General features: G+C 35.4%; 2 protein-coding genes across 2 annotated transcripts in view; both read right to left on the bottom strand.

Annotated features, from left to right (window-relative positions):
• Window positions 1–19,730, bottom strand: part of LOC113082688 (dentin sialophosphoprotein-like) — a 146,674-nt gene that overhangs the window by 31,043 nt on the left and 95,901 nt on the right. The window lies entirely within an intron of this gene.
• On the bottom strand, window positions 115–10,219 carry LOC113082689 (uncharacterized). The gene is made up of 6 exons (XM_026254231.1): window positions 10,107–10,219; window positions 9,924–10,035; window positions 8,217–8,537; window positions 4,549–4,911; window positions 4,329–4,449; window positions 115–626 (listed from the first exon to the last, which is right to left on the bottom strand). Exons 2-6 carry the CDS (start codon window positions 9,967–9,969, stop codon window positions 587–589), a joined length of 891 nt encoding a protein of 296 aa, XP_026110016.1. The 5' UTR covers window positions 9,970–10,035; window positions 10,107–10,219; the 3' UTR covers window positions 115–586.

Genomic DNA, 19,730 nt, shown 5'->3' with positions numbered 1-19,730 from the left:
AATCTGGTTTTGTGAAAAAACAAAAAAACAAAACACATCTTTCTCTGTGAGCGATCTTAGTTTCAGCTGATTCTCTCCTTTCTCATATCTTTGTAAACAATGATGATGTGTTGATGTTGATTTATGGCTGACAGTCTTTGGTGATCATATTTCAATGGAATCAGTGCATAAAACACATGTCCTTTGCCATGGAGTCCAACAAAAAAGCAAGTCCCAATAAGGATCCAGAGGCCACAGACGCACCGCTCTTATTCTGAAAACCATCAGTTTGAGCAGGAGCTGTGGTAGTATAAGGTCAGTTTCCAGAGGTACATCTGGCTGGAGAGAACTCAGTTTGATTTAAAAGGAGAAAACATTTCCCCAACAAACATCTGGAATAGATACACTCGATGATTGACTCCATCTTGCTGACACACTGTGGAGTCAGAAATGAATGCTGCTCATTTGCTCAATGTCATCCTTACTCTTGGCACCAGCAGTTGGCAGTCTAAAATAAACTGAACAGGATCATGTGACTTGGCTGTGTGTTGTTGGTGGCATGAATGAGGCTTCTGTCTCGGATGGATTAGGTGGCGCCCCATTAGACCTAGATTGTGTGTCTCATTTGGGCTCCTCTACAGGGTTTCCTGTAAGAAAATAGATTCACAGGAGTTATGATCTTAGTGCTGCGTTACTTGAGTTACTTGATCTTAGTGCTGCATTTGACACCATAGATCATGACATACTCCTAGATCGATTAAAAAACTATACAGGTATTCAAGGGCAGGCTCTAAGATGGTTTAGATCCTACCTGTCTGATCACTACCATTTTGTTTACTTAAATTGGGTGTCATCTCATTTATCATCAGTAAAATATGGAGTGCCACAAGGCTCCGTCCTAGGTCCCCTTCTATTTTCAATATACATGTTGCCCCTTGGTATTATTATTAGAAAATACAGAATTAGCTTCCACTGTTATGCTGATGATACTCAGCTATATATCTCAACGAGACCAGATGAAACTTCCCAATTATCTAAGCTAACAGAGTGTGTTAAAAAGGTAAAAGATTGGATGACAAATAATTTTCTCCAATTAAATTCGGATAAGACAGAGATATTAATTATTGGACCAAAAAACACTACACAGAATCTTGTAGATTACAATCTGCAACTAAACGGATGTAATGTTACTTCCTCTACAGTCAGAAATCTGGGTGTTATATTAGACAGCAATTTGTCTTTTGAAAATCATATTTCCAATGTTACAAAAACTGCATTCTTCCATCTTAGAAACATTGCCAAGCTACGAAACATGTTATCTGTTTCTGATGCAGAAAAGCTAGTTCATGCATTCATGACCTCTAGACTGGACTATTGTAATGCACTTCTAGGTGGTTGTCCTGCTTCGTCAATAAACAAGCTACAGGTAGTCCAAAATGCAGCAGCTAGAGTCCTTACCAGGTCAAGAAAATATGATCATATTACCCCAATTTTACAGTCTCTGCACTGGCTACCTATTAATTTCCATATCAGTTATAAATTATCATTACTTACCTATAAGGCCCTAAATGGTTTAGCTCCTGCGTACCTAACTAGCCTTCTACCACGCTACAACCCATCACGCTCCCTAAGGTCACAAAACGCTGGACTTTTGGTAGTTCCTAGGATAGCAAAGTCCACTAAAGGAGGTAGAGCTTTCTCACATTTGGCTCCCAAACTCTGGAATAGCCTTCCTGATAATGTTCGGGGTTCAGACACACTCTCTCTGTTTAAATCTAGATTAAAAACACATCTCTTTAGCCAAGCATTCGAATAATGCATCTCTTAAATTGTGAGTGTAGTTGCATCTGACCAAATGTGCATTTTTATTCATTACCTTAGGTTAAACTAATTTGACTTTGTTGGATCAGCAGCTATGCTAATGATGTCTCTATTTTGTTTCTATGTTTCTCCACGGGATTTACATCTAGGTAACTAGGATTACACAAGCTCCAGTCTGGATCCAGAACACCTGAGAAGAGATGATGCTGACCCTCAGAGGACCTCAGATGATGCTAACCCTGAATCAACAAACAGAACTAACAATTATTGCTAAATGTGTGACTGCATCATATAATAACTATTAATTAATAATATTGATAGTTCATCGTCTAGCTGACTACGTCTTGTATTATTATTATTTTATTTTTTATTTTTTATAAAATCCTGTCAAACGTGCACAAACTACTAGCTACTACTAAATATTGTAGAAACATAATTTTCTGTAAAGTTGCTTTGTAACGATTTGTATTGTAAAAAGCGCTATACAAATAAACTTGAATTGAATTGAATTGAATGATGTTGAATAATTAGTGCTCATACAAGCTTGGACATGGAAACACATTCCTACGTCACTCACAACTTATGCCACAAAATGGATTGTGATTTAAATATCACAATATGCAGGAAAACAAAAGTAACCTGCACCATGTGATTATTATTATTTTAATTTTTTTTATTATTTGGCATGCAGTTACAAACACTGAACCTTTAGTTTTGACATTAAAAATCCACAAGCATATTCCTAAACAATCTGCTCATCTAAAATGCTTGAAATATTGAATCGTTAAGTTCATTCTGCTATGCACAATGCTTTGGCAATATGTATCCTATGGAATTATTATAATTATGAATCAATAAATAAAAATGCAAAATGAATATTATTGCCTAACATTTAAACATAAATAGCTCTATGAAATGAAAAGGCTACGCTTTCTTTAACCCTCTGCAATGCACTGTATCAATAATGCACGTTTGTGATTGCAAATAAGTGCAGTGTCTCGTGAGTGTAACTCCCACTGAATTGACATTTGATATGAATGTGTCTCGTGAGTTGCAGTCGGAGCTAGAGCCGCGAGACATACAGTGCATTGATTGAGGTAGATGTTGTGTTTTGTTGATAAGTTTTTCATTATATTACTTGCGTTGCCTCCTTCGTTCACTATTACACTACTGCATATGTTGCATCTGACACTGGTGTTGCTTAGTTTTGTAACAAGAGCCCACACTTTCGAATGTTTCACTTTTGCTGCGATAATTGACAGCATGCAATGGTATGGGCCCCAGTGCACTGTCTGTAGTCTGATCTGATCTGTGATATAAGATTTTGACCATATTGCCCATCTAAGTCATTCATCCCACACTAATTCATTCATCAACAGTGTCGCCTCGCCTACTCTGGCTCGAGGTAAAACACACCCTCCTCATTACCCTACGTACTAAGAAATGTAGAAATAAATAAATATGGAAATAAATATCTAAAATATATACATTTGAAAATAAATAAAAGTGTAAATAAATGTGGAATTTAATAAAAATACATAAGAAATAAAATTATAAATAAATATTTGTTTTTTACTTTTATTTATATTTGCTTTTTTACTTTTTTTTGTTCATTTATTTATTATTTCTAATTATGTCGGCTTTGACATTCCATAGTATCTAATTATAACTTGCCAATAAAGCAATATGAATTGAATTAAGTATTATTAGCGGTAAAACACAGCCTCCTCATAACCCTATGTACAAAGAAATTAATAAATAAATAAATGTGAAAATAAATAAATATGGAAATAAATATATAAATGTGAAAATAAATGTGGAAATAAAAAAATGTGGATAAAAAAAAAACAAGGAAATAAAATTATTTTATATATATATATATATATATATATATATATATATATTTTACGTTGTACATTTCTTTATATGTTTATTTATATTTGCTTTTTTACATTTCTTTATTTTTTCTTTATTTTTTCTAATTATGTCAGCTTTGACATTCCATAGAATCTAAGTATATAATGCCAATAAAGCAATGAGAATTGAAGTAAGTGTTATTAACAGAGCTGGTTATTGCAGTCCCTACTAGCTCTTCGAATAAATTTTTGTTTTATTATTTGTGATTTAGTTTATAAGCTAATTTGTGTATTATTGTTTTTGACACCAGCTCATCTGTGAACTTTCATTAGCATGATAAAAAAGGTTTTAAAGTGTTCATTTGCATAACATCCTGACTTGCTGTAACACCAATTGGGATAAATAAATTATATTATAAATTATAACTACATAAAAATATTAATGTAGTCAAACACTGAAATTCTTAGGAAATTTCAAAAATAATTACAAGGAAGCAAGTAATAGATTGAATTAAATATGACATTTTAACTGAAATTATATTTTTCTTGTAACAAATAATTCCAATAATGTTTGTATTTACAACATATAATTATTTTGCAGTGTAAGGGGTTCTTTTAAATCAATCTGCACAATAAAATCACATATCTTGTTCAATCAACTGTAATACTTACCTCACTTTTTTCTTTTTTTTTTTGCAACAGTATATCACAGCACCAACAGCAGCAGCAACAGCAGCCACAGACAGAACAGCAAGAACTATTCCTGCTACAGCACCTGAAAACAAACTTGAATCTGAAACAAAGACAGACAGTCAGTCATTATTACTGCCTGGATTTAAAAATACTGACCTGCATTTTAAAATTCCTCAAGGTAAAGTGTAATTATACTCACCAACGACTGAAACAATGAAACTTTTCACACTGGTGATGGTGATGCTGCGATGACGACGACGGTGAATGCTGAAGCTGCTGCTCCTGATCTGTAGTGTATATTCTCCAGAGTCTGTGGTTCTGGTGTTCATGATGGTCAGAGATCCAGTCTGATGATCCAGCTTCAGTCTGTCTCTGAATCTCTCTTTACACTCAACATCTGTACAGATCTTACTCTGATCTCCAGTGATTTCAGCGATGAGAAACTCATTAAAATACCACGTCATCACATTATATGCTATTCTTCCTACGGCAGGATCCAAAGTGACAGATTCTCCCTCCTTCACTGACTTTGTCACTTCTTCTCGATCAGCAGCAGGAACATCTGAAACACAAACCAACAGATGATTGGAAGTTGAAAACTTGGCCTTACATATATACAACAAATGAGGTACATATATCTTGAAAAATTGTTTTTCCATGTTGTTTCATATTTTGAATTGCATATTTTATCTGTAAAACACTTTGGGTCTCATTCATGAAACATTCGTAAATATACGAGTAAATATCTGAGTGATTTGCGCGTAAAGAGAATTTCCCGAAAACTCTTCTCCTGATTCAAAAAAACTTCGTAAACGTCAGATGTGATAGTGAAATGTGTGTGTGTGTGTGTTAATGAATTCCAATCAGTCGTAAATGGGACGCGCGTGCACGCTCACTCTCAATTACCATAAATCCCGCTCATTAAATCCGACTGACAACTATATATGGGCATCATATTATGACACCAAACGAAGGATTTCAACATGTCTTCTCAAAAGCGAATGAAAAAGAAAAATTTCTCAGCTGCAGAAATTGAAGTTTTGTTATCGGAAGTTCATTCAAAACGCCACATTTTATTTTCAAGCGTACATAGTGGCGTATCAGGTCCTAAAAAAAAGGAAGCGTGGCAGCATATTACAGATGCTGTTAATGGAGTTTCATCTGTTAATCGAACAGTCCCAGAAGTGAAAAGAAAATGGTTCGACATGAAGCTTGACTGTAAAAAACGAATTCGTTCACTTCGGAAAAATCGTATTCAAACTGGACGAGGACCACCATCATCATCGAGCATATCTCCATGCGATGAACGCATTATTAGCGTTATTGGCGAAACCTCTCTGTCGGGAATAATTCCCGATGGTGACAGTGATGAAACCCCTTTGCAGGAAAGCACTTCAGCACAATCAAATGGTAAGGCTTCATATTTTTTTTGGGGCCAGCTGACATGGTAAAATAAAAAATAATTTTAGAGGAAATACACAAAGCGGTTTACATTTGAGCAGATTTTACTTTTTTGTAAAGACAGACAAATGCCAACTGTGTCCGCCCGTGAGACCACCGAAGCGGCAACCGGATCCGTTTCATCTTACGGCTCCTGAACCGGTATATCCAGCAGCATCCCGCAGTGTTGCCTCTGCACAGAAGACGGCGTTAAGTCAAGAAGTGCTGGATAAGCAAGACAAAATTTGTCAAGCTGTGCTGGCAATAAATGACACATTAAAAGAAATAAATGTAAGCCTACGAGAAATATGTGATGCTATTAAACATAAGAAATAAAGTTTACTGAAACTATTTTCTGTGCATGCTTTTTAATGCATACATACTCTTAGAAACGTAGAATTAGTTCCTGTCGCTTTGCAATTACAGCACGAGATATGTCTATGTGTCGGATAGGCAACCTTGGAGGCACCATACCATGATCAGGTCTAATTATATCCTCTGGGTCGGGCAGACCATGTTCCATGGCAATGTTGTGTAGAACGGAGCAGGCCATTATTATTTTGCAAACCTTTTCTGGTCTGTATAACAGTGTACCACCTGATGTGTCCAAACACCGCCAGCGCCCCTTTAAGATACTGTTTGTGCGTTCAATAACTGACCGAGATTTTGTGTGTGCTTCATTGTATGCCATCTCCTGTCGGCTTTGGGGATTTATCAATGGGGTCATAAGCCATGGTGTCAGGGGATAACCATTGTCACATGAGTGTAGGGGAGGGGAGGGGAAGTGTCAAATATTTGTCAAATGTTGTGAATAAATAAAATTGTACATACCAATTAGCCATCCGTCTGTTACTGCGCCACTGTCCAAACGTCTAGCAACTGAGCTGCTCCGAAGAATGAAACTATCATGCGTACCACCCGGCCAGCGGGCCACTACATTAAGTAGCTCACATTTAGCATCACAAATTAGTTGCGCATTGATGGAATGATAGTTTTTCCTATTTAGAAATGGAAATGCATCATGTGATGGCACCTTAATGCGAATGTGTGTGCAATCAATTGCTCCTATCACGTTTGGCAGGTTTGCAATAGCAAAGAATCTTTGCTTCACCTCCAACTGATGGACAAGGTTATAGGGGAATTTTATATATTGGGGCATTAGCCCTACTATGCAATCAAGAACATCTGGGATGATGCGACTCATGGATGACTTGAGATATCCCTGACCTGTCTGCAATCTCCCGCTGGAATGTTCCTGTTGCCAAAAAACCAAGCACAGACAACACCTGCAAGTGTGCTGGAATGCTGTGGGATCGTCTAGTTTGCCTTCTAAGATTGTCCTCCAATATATTGCATAAATGCAAAAGAACCGGTCTGGGTAGCCTGAAACGACTAATTAACCAGTCATCATTCTCGGCAAGTAAGTCTGCGCGGTCTCTGAAAATACGCCTTTTGCGCAGCGCTCTATCTGCCAAATCTAGCAAAAGCGGTATATCAGCCATCTTAAATGTTTCTTGTTATGGCTGATTTTGGCCATTTTATAGGAAACAATTTCCGTAACAATTAAGGGCCAATTAGTTTGCCCAGAAAGCAATTAATTATTTGATTAAAGTGTTCCGTTTGCAGATCCTATTACTAGCTCTCATAATAAGAGTAAAAAGAAAAACCGTAGGCCTATGTAATTACTATATATAATATTTTTTTCAAAATGCTGTGTAAATATGTACCCGATTAAGGTGAATTAAAATGCAGCTATATTAATGAGCAAAACGTTCAGACGTTAAACGCACTATTTACGCGTGGCTGGGAGCAGGTGTAGATTTCTTTCGTACCAACTAACATTTGGAAAATACGAACGTTTTAATGAATCCGAAAATTTACGCCAAAACCACTTTACACGCGATTTACACAAAAATTCGTTCTGCTCGTGTTTCATGAATGAGACCCATTGATCATATTGATTTGATTTCAAACTTTAGATTGATGCAACTGAACGTGTAGTTAACCACCGTTAGCAAAAAAAAAAATGTAGTTAATAATTTTAAACAAAAAATAATAAAAACAAAAAATCCTGTCAATATTCAAACTAACGATAACTCACGTGATTTTTTGTTTTAGCAAAGTTTCAGCTCAACTTTGAACAGCTGCACCTATAAAAACACTTTCTTCATGGTAAAGTTGGGAATTTTATTATTATTATTATTATTATTAAACCAATTCAATCAAATATTATTTTTTTTTACTTTCACAGAAATAAATGTCAAAAGGACAAACAACAACAACGTTTGGAACAGCCAGTTCTTGATAAACAGGAGTTTGTATATAAATATCATTATCTTCATAATGCTTCTATTCTTTTGAAATATCCAGTGTAACCTTAACTGTTTTGGTTATTTTTAGTCTGGGACTTGTGTCTAAATGACTCACCACAGACAGAAACACTGAAGTTCTTTACACTGCTGCTACTGCTGCTCCTGATCTGTAGTTTATATTCTCCAGCATCTGATTTTCTGAAGTTTCTGATGGTCAGAGATCCAGTCTGATGATCCAGCTTCAGTCTGTATCTGAATCTCTCAGTATCTTCATTACACTCAACATCTGTACAGATGAGATCTCCAGTGATTTGAGCGATGCGAGTGTCACCATAAAACCATTTAATTCTGTCATTTTGGTTTGTTTTTACATCAGTGTTTAGAGTAACTGAATCTCCCCCCATCACACACTCGTCTCTATCCGCACCAGACGCACCTGAAAAGAAATAAACTGATAATACTAAATGACATTTGGGATAGTGGAACAAAAATATACATCAAGAAAGTGCTGTGAAAATAGTTTCTATGTAGTTGATAAAGATTGACCCTTTTTAGATATTTTATAGTTTTGGAAGCCGTTGTTGCATGTATTTAGTCTACCCACACATTTCAACAGCACGACCCATGTTGGTAGCTAAAAAACTATCCCCCTAGTTTTGTGAAACAAAAGTAAGCTATTTATGTACAAGATATCCAACTTGATGCTAACAAATTGGATATCTTGCTAATAAATAGCTTACATTTTTTCTTTTAATATCTAGAAGAATACTAAAATAACAGTAAAACTATAAGAACAGACTGATGAAGCAGGAAGTAAAACTATTTGTGCAGTGTTTAATTTTGCAATACACTGAAATAAAATATAAGAAATACCACGTGACAGTATAGAGTAGCATAATGAGCTGTTTTGTACATCTTAAAAATAACTGTAAGTGGATGAAACGTCATATTCTACCATCTACCATCATATTCACATCTATGCAACCTATAAATAAATTAGTATTAGCACAAAATTGTTTACAAGGGCACATATTTTTTAATTCATCTAGTCACTTGATTCTGCTCTCAAAATGCACCAGATTTATGCATTTAAATTTAAAATGAACAAAATTTTCTTACGGGGGAGCTACCATTAGGAAAATTAACCATGGTTTTACAACAAATAAAACAAAAAACCATGGTCACTACTATTGTTAAACCATGGTTTTGCTACGTTAACCATAGTTTAAGATTGGCTGCCTCAGTGTGTTTGAGTGTGTATATTAGTTGACCTTACCATTTGCGTGTGGAGCATGTATGGCACTAAATACATTTCTCAGGTAAGGTCACACAGTCTAGGGCCCCTGACCACTTTAATCTGACCCTGCTTCTCACACAGACAGAAGTGTGCACGCCTGCCCTCCCTGACATGATATCAGCGGCATAACAGAAAATTAAAATAAAAAATGATATATTACTTTTTCAAATAGAGTGCTTATAATGCATACAATAGCACTTTTATATACTATTGTATGGCCCTTTTTGACTTAGATTTACTTAGATCGTTAATAATTAATTTGTGGAATGGCCGATCCCCAAACCTTCGTCCCACAAATACCGCATTTAAAAACAGCGAACAAAATAAGATACCTTATATCGACCCTACTGTTAAATATTCATAATAAGTGACATTGTTCTTTACAATAGCGACGGAATTTAACGTCACGTTTCTGCATTAAATCAAAACTGGCACAAAATTATAAGTTACCAGTCTACGCCACAGCGCCATTTGTTTTTATTGTTTAAATAAATAAAAAATAGTGTAACAAATACAATATCTTACCAGACAGGAAGAGTGCACACACTCCGAGTAATACAGAGACCTTCATTTTCACCACTTTTCCACTAAAAAATGAACGCAGGTTCTATGGAGAAAATAGGGTGTTGTCCCGATACTGAAAGTCAGTATCACGTTAGGGTTGCCACCTGTCCAGTTTTTTCCGGGATTGTCCTTCTTTTTAATAACCTGTCCCGGGACACCGAATGACCCGGTTTTCGAAAGGCAACGTGAATATGTATGTTCAATTTACTATTTTCGCACTTTAAAAAGCCTATGCATTGTGCACAGAGTGGTCGGTGTCTCTATCATTGGCTCTGAGACGGGCGTGTCGTGTGACGTGACGTAAACTACGTCATTCTAGCGCGTCTGTATTGGCAGCTAGCCAGTTACTACAGGCGGTAAATTGAAGCAGTAAAGAAGATTGTACGCCGTCAACATCGTTTGTTAGTTTAAACATGGGTGGCGAGACGAAGGACGAAGATGACAGTGTGTAATAATAATAATAATAATAATTATTGTACAGTGAGACAAATGCTATGTCGGAAACGGCTCCCTATACACTATATAGTGCACTATATCGGGTGTCAGCCATTTTGTAGTGCTGTCCGAGATTACTCTTCTTCCTGGTTTTTCAGAGCGGCTGGCAACAAACGTAAATAAGTGTTTTACCGCCACCTTCTGCTCCGGAGTGTGGAGTAGAGTTTTATATTCTTTTCATAAATCCCTTCTCTAGTAAAATCAAGGGAGACTTTACTATTTATTTCAATTGATCATTTTATTAAAACCTTAAAATGTAATTCTCGAATTCCATTTTTCCTTATTTCTTCTATATGTTTTTTTTTTCACTTTCTTGTTCATATTTTGTACATTCAATAAATACATGAGGTATTGTTTCTTCAACATGATAGTTAGTTTGCATTCCCTCGCAAAACTTTTGCATTCTCCAATCTCCAGCAAATAAAGGTTATTTGGTTTCCCTGGCAAAACTAGTTGAGTTCGGTCAAATACTTCTATACTCTACAGCTTTCAGTGGTTCAGAAAGCTCCATAATTCACATTGTAGAGTTTCATAGAGTTGTATTTTGAACTTGGACTCTAGTTGCCCTATAGCGAAATGCAGCCAGTTTATGCATTCCCTTACGAAAAATAACCATGGTTTAATTATAGTAAAACCAGGGGCGCAACTATCCAGTGTTAGAGGGGTATGCAGCAAAACATTTTCTTCTAAATAAATAATTGTGCCGGACATCATCATGTATGGGCTTTTAAATAATAAATGTTTATTTTAAAGTATATCAGACAGCCACTGTAAGCCTACCATAATTATATGGTATATACACACACACACACACACACACTAAATTGAAGCAGTAAAGAAGATTGTACGCCGTCAACATCGTTTGTTAGTTTAAACATGGGTGGCGAGACGAAGGACGAAGATGACAGTGTGTAATAATAATAATAATTATTATTGTACAGTGAGACTGTATATATTATTATTATATATATATGTAATATTATTATTATTTGTATTATTATTATTATTGGGGTGGCACAGTTTCACGGTTCAAGAGTCACATTTCGGAACAGTTCGGTATGTGCTTTGTTTATGGAGAAACTATAATTAAAAAAAATCTAACTACGAGCAAGAGCAAAAATAAATACAATAGAGTAAAGAGGTCTAGTATTAGTTTTTAGGTACAGAAATTTAATAAAGTAATCAAATGTAAAACAGCATCGCATATTTGACTATAAATTAAAGATTGTTCTTTATTAAAGTTACAAAATCTTTTTATATATATATATATATATATATATATATATATATATATATATATATATATTTTAGATATTCTTTTTATTAAACATTTTAATTATTACAAACAAAAACATATAAAAACAAAAACACAGCACAAGAAATATTTAACATATTCATGAACATGTGGACAATTTACATACAGCATTTCATCATATGATTGTACCTAAATTTTATCCAGTTTTTGTTTATGACCGTTTAATCTTTAGGCACTTAAAAATATTCTCCCATTTTTTAAACAGGTGCGATTTACCATTGCGACAATACCTCAATCTTTCTAGAGTTACAACTTCAGATATTATAGATTTCCACATCTGAGTAGAGGGGGCATCACTACCAACCCATTTGACCATTATAGCCTTTCGAGCCAACATTAGGAGAAACTGAACAATCTGTTACAAAATTTTTTAATCAGGAGCAGTGAGTGATTTCTTTGTTGTTTCTGTTCGATTAATATAAAGACTGTCACTTTAAGAGAATGCAGTGATACAGTGGCCTACGTTCAGCTGGCTATGTCTGCTATAGGATAGGATGAGCGCATGCACAAATCTACACACTGCGCACGCGAGCGCGCGTCCTCTGCCTCTTAAATGTTTAAACTGACAAAATTTAAATTAGTTTAGTTTAAACACAGATATCAATGTGTACTGTTTAGGTCTCATCTGTGCGCGCGCACTATCAGCACCCGGGTGATAACTAGGGTTGCCACCTTCAATAGGGCTTGGGCGTCGTGACGTCATTACTTGGCATGGCCGCCATTTTGGTAGCCTCCTTTACTGCCACTCGGACTACTGCGCAGTGTTTAGACATACTCCCTCTCATCCGTGTATCTTAATTTGATTAATTAAAAAATCTATTTTAACCATTTTCAACCGTTGCTGTATTGTGGGGTGTAATAGCGCAACACATAATCGCCATGGGGAAAATAAAATGAGAAATGGATTAACTTTACACCGCTTTCCTGCTTGGAGGCGCGACCACGGAGACCATAACATCTGAATATTAATTTATATAGCTTAAGTCAACATTGAAAATAAGGGAAATTTCTCGAGTTACTCATCCAAAATACGGGAAATTTCAACATTCATCTTTTTGTTGCTATCCCTCTGCTGACAGCAAAATTTCGTACTATAAAACTGCAGCATTAACTAACGTTAAGCGATTTGGTCTAACATGACTTTAGTTACAGATTGGCGTGAAATCGTGCTCTCACAACAACCACGCTATATTAAAAAGCCCAACATCACGCTAAGGTTGCTTTCAAGTAAGCAAAACGATGCTTTGAAAACATCTGTTTCGCTGGAAGGACAAGGAGTAGCAACAGGACAACAACACAGAGACTTGACAGGTCTGATGGAGGGGCTAACGGGATATTTTACAGGAAAATACTAAAACGGGAAGACAGTGGGAAAATACGTGAGAACCCCGGAAAAACGGGAGGGTGGACAGCTACTAACTACACTTTTGAAACACATTGTTAAAAGTCAATAGGTCCCCTCAGGGCCATGATCATAGACATATAAATAACTATTTATATGTCTATGGCCACGATGACCAAAGGTCCGATGACGTGACAGTGGTGGTAAATCACAACTTAAAACATGTTTTTATAAAAATATGAATTGATAATGAACTTTAGTAATTGTATAAGGTGGCGTGAACAACGATTTTGGATAAAATATTTGTCATTGTTTGCAGACAGTAACACCATCCAAACAGTGAAACACATAATGAATAACCAATCTACAAACATTTCTAAATTCATGTAAAACACACAATTTTTTTTATTTTCTTTGGAAGTTAATGTTTTTATATAGTCTATTGTTAATTTATTCTTGCTTTCACACACTTACATTCTTCTTACACATGCATACATTTCTACTCTTACACACACATACATTCTCCTTACAAATACATATATTTTTGCTTTCACACTTATACATTCTCCTTACACAGGCAGCAAGTTAGGGACAGCGATATCTTTATATTATTTAAATAACCCAAGACTCATTGCGGTTTATTAATTTTTAGATTTTTATTCACTTATTTATTCAATTGCACAGCTCTGCATGCAGCAATAACTCAGTGCTAGACTAGTGTTCTATAAGCGCCACCTGCTGTCAGAGATTGAATTAGCATTTTCATCGGAATCAGAAAGCGCTTTATTGCCAAGTGTTTACACACAGAAGAAATTTCGTCAGGAGCTTCCAGTACAGAAAGTACAAACATAGTGCAGACACACACACATAAGGAAATAAAATTAATAATAATAAATAGTAATAATAAAATATTAATTCAGCCCATCTGATGTTTTTGTTTTGTGCACTTGCTTCATGTTGCATATATTGTTTGTTTGTTTGCTCAAGGTTAGTTTGGCCAGTAACAGAGCAAAATAAACATTTAATAAATGTAAAAACGAAAAAAAAAAAGAGAAAAAGAATAAGAACTAAATAAATTGGCAATGAGAATAGGAATCGGCTCATTTGATTGTAAAATAAATAAAGTCCTGATCAGTGCATCCTTAACTGGAATAATTATGCCTGAAAAATAATGGTTTATTTTAGTTTTATCTTTGAACTATTGTACCTATTTGTGCAGAATGGTTATTATTTATTACCATACAATGTTACAGTCAACAATGAAAAAAATAAGTCTTATTGATTAATTAATTGATTGATTGATTGTGGCAAGTCCTGTGAAAATTTTGCCAGGGCAAGTAAAAAAAATTAAACCACTGGCCGAACCGGACCAGTAGAAAACTTATTTAGCATTAAGCCCTGTTAATACAATCAAAATCAGTGTCTTAACACTTGTACACAGATCTGTTAAACACATAGGTTGCATAATGATATGCTCAAGTTAAAAACTTAAAATATGTACTTGAAAAGAAAAAAGGATGACTTTGAATAGCATAACTGTAAAATTGTGAGGGAGAGCTGATCAGGTCTTGCACATGTATTTCCTGGTCTGAGAATGACTTCCTGCTTAAACAGGAAGTAATGGATACCAAAAAAGATAGAAGTAAATGTATGTGTAATATAATGTATGTGTGTGAGAGTAGAAATATATGTATGTGAAAGGAGAATGTATGTGCGTGAGAGAGAGTAGAAATATATGTATGTGTAAGGAGAATGTATGTGTGTGAAAGCAAGAATATATGTATGTGTAAGGAGAATGTAAGTGTGTGAAAGCAAAAATATATGTATGTGAATGGAGAATGTATGTGCGTGAGAGAGAGAGTAGAAATGTATGTATGTGTAAGGAGAATGTATGTGTGTGAAAGCAAGAATATATGTATGTGAATGGAGAATGTATGTGTGTGAAAGCAAGAATATATGTATGTGAATGGAGAATGTATGTGCGTGAGAGAGAGAGTAGAAATATATGTATGTGTAAGGAGAATGTAAGTGTGTGAAAGCAAGAATATATGTATGTGAAAGGAGAATGTATGTGCGTGAGAGAGAGTAGAAATGTATGTATGTGTAAGGAGAATGTATGTGTGTGAAAGCAAGAATATATGTATGTGAATGGAGAATGTATGTGTGTGAAAGCAAGAATATATGTATGTGTAAGGAGAATGTATGTGCGTGAGAGAGAGAGTAGAAATGTATGTATGTGTAAGGAGAATGTATGTGTGTGAAAGCAAGAATATATGTATGTGAATGGAGAATGTATGTGCGTGAGAGAGAGAGTAGAAATGTATGTATGTGTAAGGAGAATGTATGTGTGTGAAAGCAAGAATATAAGTATGTGAATGGAGAATGTATGTGTGTGAAAGCAAGAATATATGTATGTGAATGGAGAATGTATGTGCGTGAGAGAGAGAGTAGAAATGTATGTATGTGTAAGGAGAATGTATGTGTGTGAAAGCAAGAATATATGTATGTGAATGGAGAATGTATGTGCGTGAGAGAGAGAGTAGAAATGTATGTATGTGTAAGGAGAATGTATGTGTGTGAAAGCAAGAATATATGTATGTGAATGGAGAATGTATGTGTGTGAGAGTGCCAGAATGAATTATGGCTTGTACGGCCCCTCATAACTTACTCTTGGTCATATCTAAACCTGGTTTAGGGTAATCAGCTGAGAGTTCAGAACTTCAACATAACAGTCAAAAACAAGACACAGCAGATGTGTGACAATGACAAGTCCTAAAGAGTGATTGATAACCAACCAAAGTCTATCATAAGCTCAACGGATACGAAATGAACAGAGTGAAAGATAAAAATATATACATCTATATCTGTATATAAACAGATAGGAATACATTTCTTTCTTTCTCTTTCATTAGTGGATCACAGGAACAATCCACACATTCAGGGTCATGATGCATAAATATATTGCAAGTTATTATTGTGCTGCAAGTATGAAGATAAAGATTACATCACGTTACACCAAACAAGGGTTTAAGAATAACTTAATGCTTACAACATAATTATATAGACTGCACATTATACTATATACACCTCTGTGAAATTAAAGCACAGCTGATAGATTACTTTTGGGAACACCACTTTTGCGTCTTCTACACCGTTTTCCTGAAAGAAAGAAAACAGATTCAAAGAAGGTAAAAATGAACAGAACTGATGTATCAATTACACAAACACAAAACCACAAGAATTTATTTTTTCTTGATAGTTTCATGAAGAACAGAAATACGTTAGGGGTTTTCATATAAATAATAAATGAACCCCAGATAACTCTGGACATAAGAGATAAGACACTGAAGACATTACTGTGTTAGGAGATAATACTGAGTTATCAGGTTTTGAAATTCATAACATTGTATACTCATTGTAACATTGTATAATCATTGTAACATTGATTATAGACATTGTTCATGTTGATCACTTTATGACAAATATTTCATTCAACATGCATAACATGGTGAATTAATATTAATATATATTAATATATCTCAATGATATATTAATAATGAGAGCTCTCTTGGTCAAACAGGCCACAATGAACAGATAAAAATCATTAAACCATCTCAACTTGATCAAGGGAATAACTAAATTATACTCACCAGATACACTGAAGTTATTGTCACTGGTGATACTGATGCTGCGATGACAGTGGATGATAAAGTTTCTGCTCCTGATCTTCACTTCATATTCTCCAGAGTCTGTGTTTCAGATGTTCATGATGGTCAGAGATCCAGTCTGATGATCCAGCTTCAGTCTGTCTCTGAATCTTTCTTTACACTGAACATCTGAACAGATCTTACTCTGATCTCCAGTGATTTCAGCGATGAGAGTCTCATTAAAATATCATCTCATCACATCATCTGTGTTTTTTATGTCACCAGGATCTAAAGTGACAGATTCTCCCTCCTTCAATGACTTTCTCTGTATTTTATCTCGTTCAGCAGGAGGAGTACCTGAAACACAAACCAACAGCTGTTTGAAGGATCTTTTTTCTGCAATAAAAAACAACATCAGAGCCAACAGCCTCATGAGCAGCGCTCTGACACAACACACTTTGGGAGACTCCAGTCGAGTCCTGGTGTCCTGAAATTTTATCCACCCGTCAGATTTTTCTACCCGGGTTTACTGTGCATACGCACATCAATATTGCGTCCTTTTTCTCATGCTGACAAAGATATTTAATGTATTTGCATCACTGTAAGGGTAGGTTTAGGGTTGGGGTAGGTGTAGACGTTAATAAAAACATTCTAATTGGTAGAAAATAATATTTATTGTTAGTTTCCTGTAGCTGTATCCCTTCTAGCTACAACCGCGAATATAACACATAATTACTGTATTTGCAGTACTGTAAGGGTAGGTTTAGGGTTGGGATAGGTGTAGACGTTAATAAACCATAACTTTACAGTAGCATTTTTCGGTGTCGAATTGTACTCTTTGTACTGCCCTGTATAAAATAAAGGCAAACATGCCAAAAATATATATTTAAAACAAAACAATGACAATATAATTAAATAACTATGAATATTAAAGATATTAAGCATTCATTTCTTGGAACTTGACAATTTGGATAAAATCAACAATAATTAACTGATATTTAAAATAAAAAATCTGATAAAAGAATAAAGTCTGCAGGATGAAAAATTCATTACTGATGCATGTAGTGTGAAGATTGCATTATTGCCATTAAGGATTTCATAATAGCAATAAAACTATTAATTTATTACCAGATACGTTTTCAATTCAATTCAATTCAAGTTTATTTGTATATCACTTTTTACGATAGAAATGATTACAAAGCAACTTTACAGAAAATTACTTTTCTACAATATTTAGCTTCACTAAATAGTCACATTCACCTGTTGAAGTCTGTTGGTTATATGTTAACTGTTTCTGCAATTTCTGGAGCAAGCTCCCTAGAATTTCACTCGCCGAGGCACATGTGCTGTGGTGATGTGACAATAAAAATAACTTGACTTGATAAGTGGTGACTGTCAGTTTATGTGCATATGACAGGATTTTTCAGAAAAAAATACAAGACGTAGTCAGCCAGACGATGAACATTATTCATATTATTAATTAATAATTATTATATGATGCAGTCACACTTGTAGTAATATTGTTAGTTCTGTTGTTGATTCAGGGTCAGCATCATCTCTTCCCAGGTGTTCTGGATCCAGACTGGAGCTTGTGTGGCAAAACATAGAAACAAATAGAGACATCATTAGCATAGCTGCTGATCCAACAAATTAAAATTAATTTGTTTGACCCAAGCTAAAGAATAAAAATGCACATTTGATCAGATGCAACTACACTCACAATTTAAGAGATGCATTATTCGTATGCTTGGAGAAGAGATGTGTTTTTAATCTAGATTTAAACAGAGAGAGTGTGTCTGAACCCCAAACATTATCAGGAAGGTTATTCCAGAGTTTGGGAGCCAAATGTGAGAAAGCTCTACCTCCTTTAGTGGATTTTGCTATCCTAGGAACTACCAAAAGTCCAGCGTTTTGTGACCTTAGGGTGCGTGATGGGTTGTAGCGTGGTAGAAGGCTAGTTAGGTACGCAGGAGCTAAACCATTTAGGGCCTTATAATGTAATGATAATTTGTAACTGATACGGAACTTAATAGGTAGCCAGTGCAGAGACTGTAAAATTGGGGTAATATGATCATATTTTCTTGACCTGGTAAGGACTCTAGCTGCTGCATTTTGGACTACCTGTAGCTTGTTTATTGATGAAGCAGGACAACCACCTAGAAGTGCATTACAATAGTCCAGTCTAGAGGTCATGAATGCATGAACTAGCTTTTCTGCATCAGAAACTTCATACAGATAATTTTTTTTCGCATGAAGGTGCTCAATTGAGCAGACACAACTTTTTCTAAAATTTTAGACATAAATGGAAGATTTGAAATAGGCCTATAATTTGCCAGTACACTAGGATCTAGTTTTGGTTTCTTAATAAGAGGCTTGATAACCGCCAGCTTGAATGGTTTTGGGACGTGACCTAAAGATAACGACGAGTTAATAATATTGAGAAGTGGTTCTTCGGCTAGAGGTAACAACTCTTTCAGTAATTTAGTGGGTACAGGATCTAAGAAACATGTTGTTGGTTTAGATACAGTGATAAGTTCATTTAGCTCTTCCTGTCCTATATTCAGTGCTTTAAGTGGGCCGGTACGCACCGGTACTCAGTCCCGCCACTTCCAAATATAGCTCTTGAGTACCGCCACCTCTCTGTTCGCCCAGAACGTTCTTTTAGCGTACCGGTAGGCTTATTTGGACATCTGTTTTAATAGAGGTTTTAATCTTTTGCCGGCGCTGCCGCTTTTCAGAGCGCCCTTGGCCTTCAATGCACGCTTCCTAATTCGTCCCACAGAGAGCAGAGACTACATTACCCATACACCCTTGAGATTTACAAGTGAAAAGCGTATGCGTCGCTTTTTCCGCTGTCAGATGCAACAAACGGCACACTCGGCTTAAATACAAATACATTGAACAACACTTAATATGCTCTTCTGGCTTCAGATTCAGAGTACTAAAAGAACACGGTCAAAATCAGATGA

Source organism: Carassius auratus, unplaced genomic scaffold, assembly GCF_003368295.1.
Source record: "Carassius auratus strain Wakin unplaced genomic scaffold, ASM336829v1 scaf_tig00036718, whole genome shotgun sequence".
NCBI lineage: Eukaryota > Metazoa > Chordata > Actinopteri > Cypriniformes > Cyprinidae > Carassius > Carassius auratus.
This window is presented reverse-complemented; position numbering and strand designations above follow the sequence as displayed.

Excerpts from the sequence above, each read along its gene's own strand:
- LOC113082689 (XM_026254231.1), bottom strand. The coding sequence starts at position 9,969 with ATGAAGGTCTCTGTATTACTCGGAGTGTGTGCACTCTTCCTGTCTG. Across the intron at positions 8,538-9,923 it reads GTGTGCACTCTTCCTGTCTG|GTGCGTCTGGTGCGGATAGA; the intron begins GTAAGATATTGT and ends ATTTCTTTTCAG. Across the intron at positions 4,912-8,216 it reads CTTCAGTGTTTCTGTCTGTG|ATGTTCCTGCTGCTGATCGA; the intron begins GTGAGTCATTTA and ends TTTGTGTTTCAG.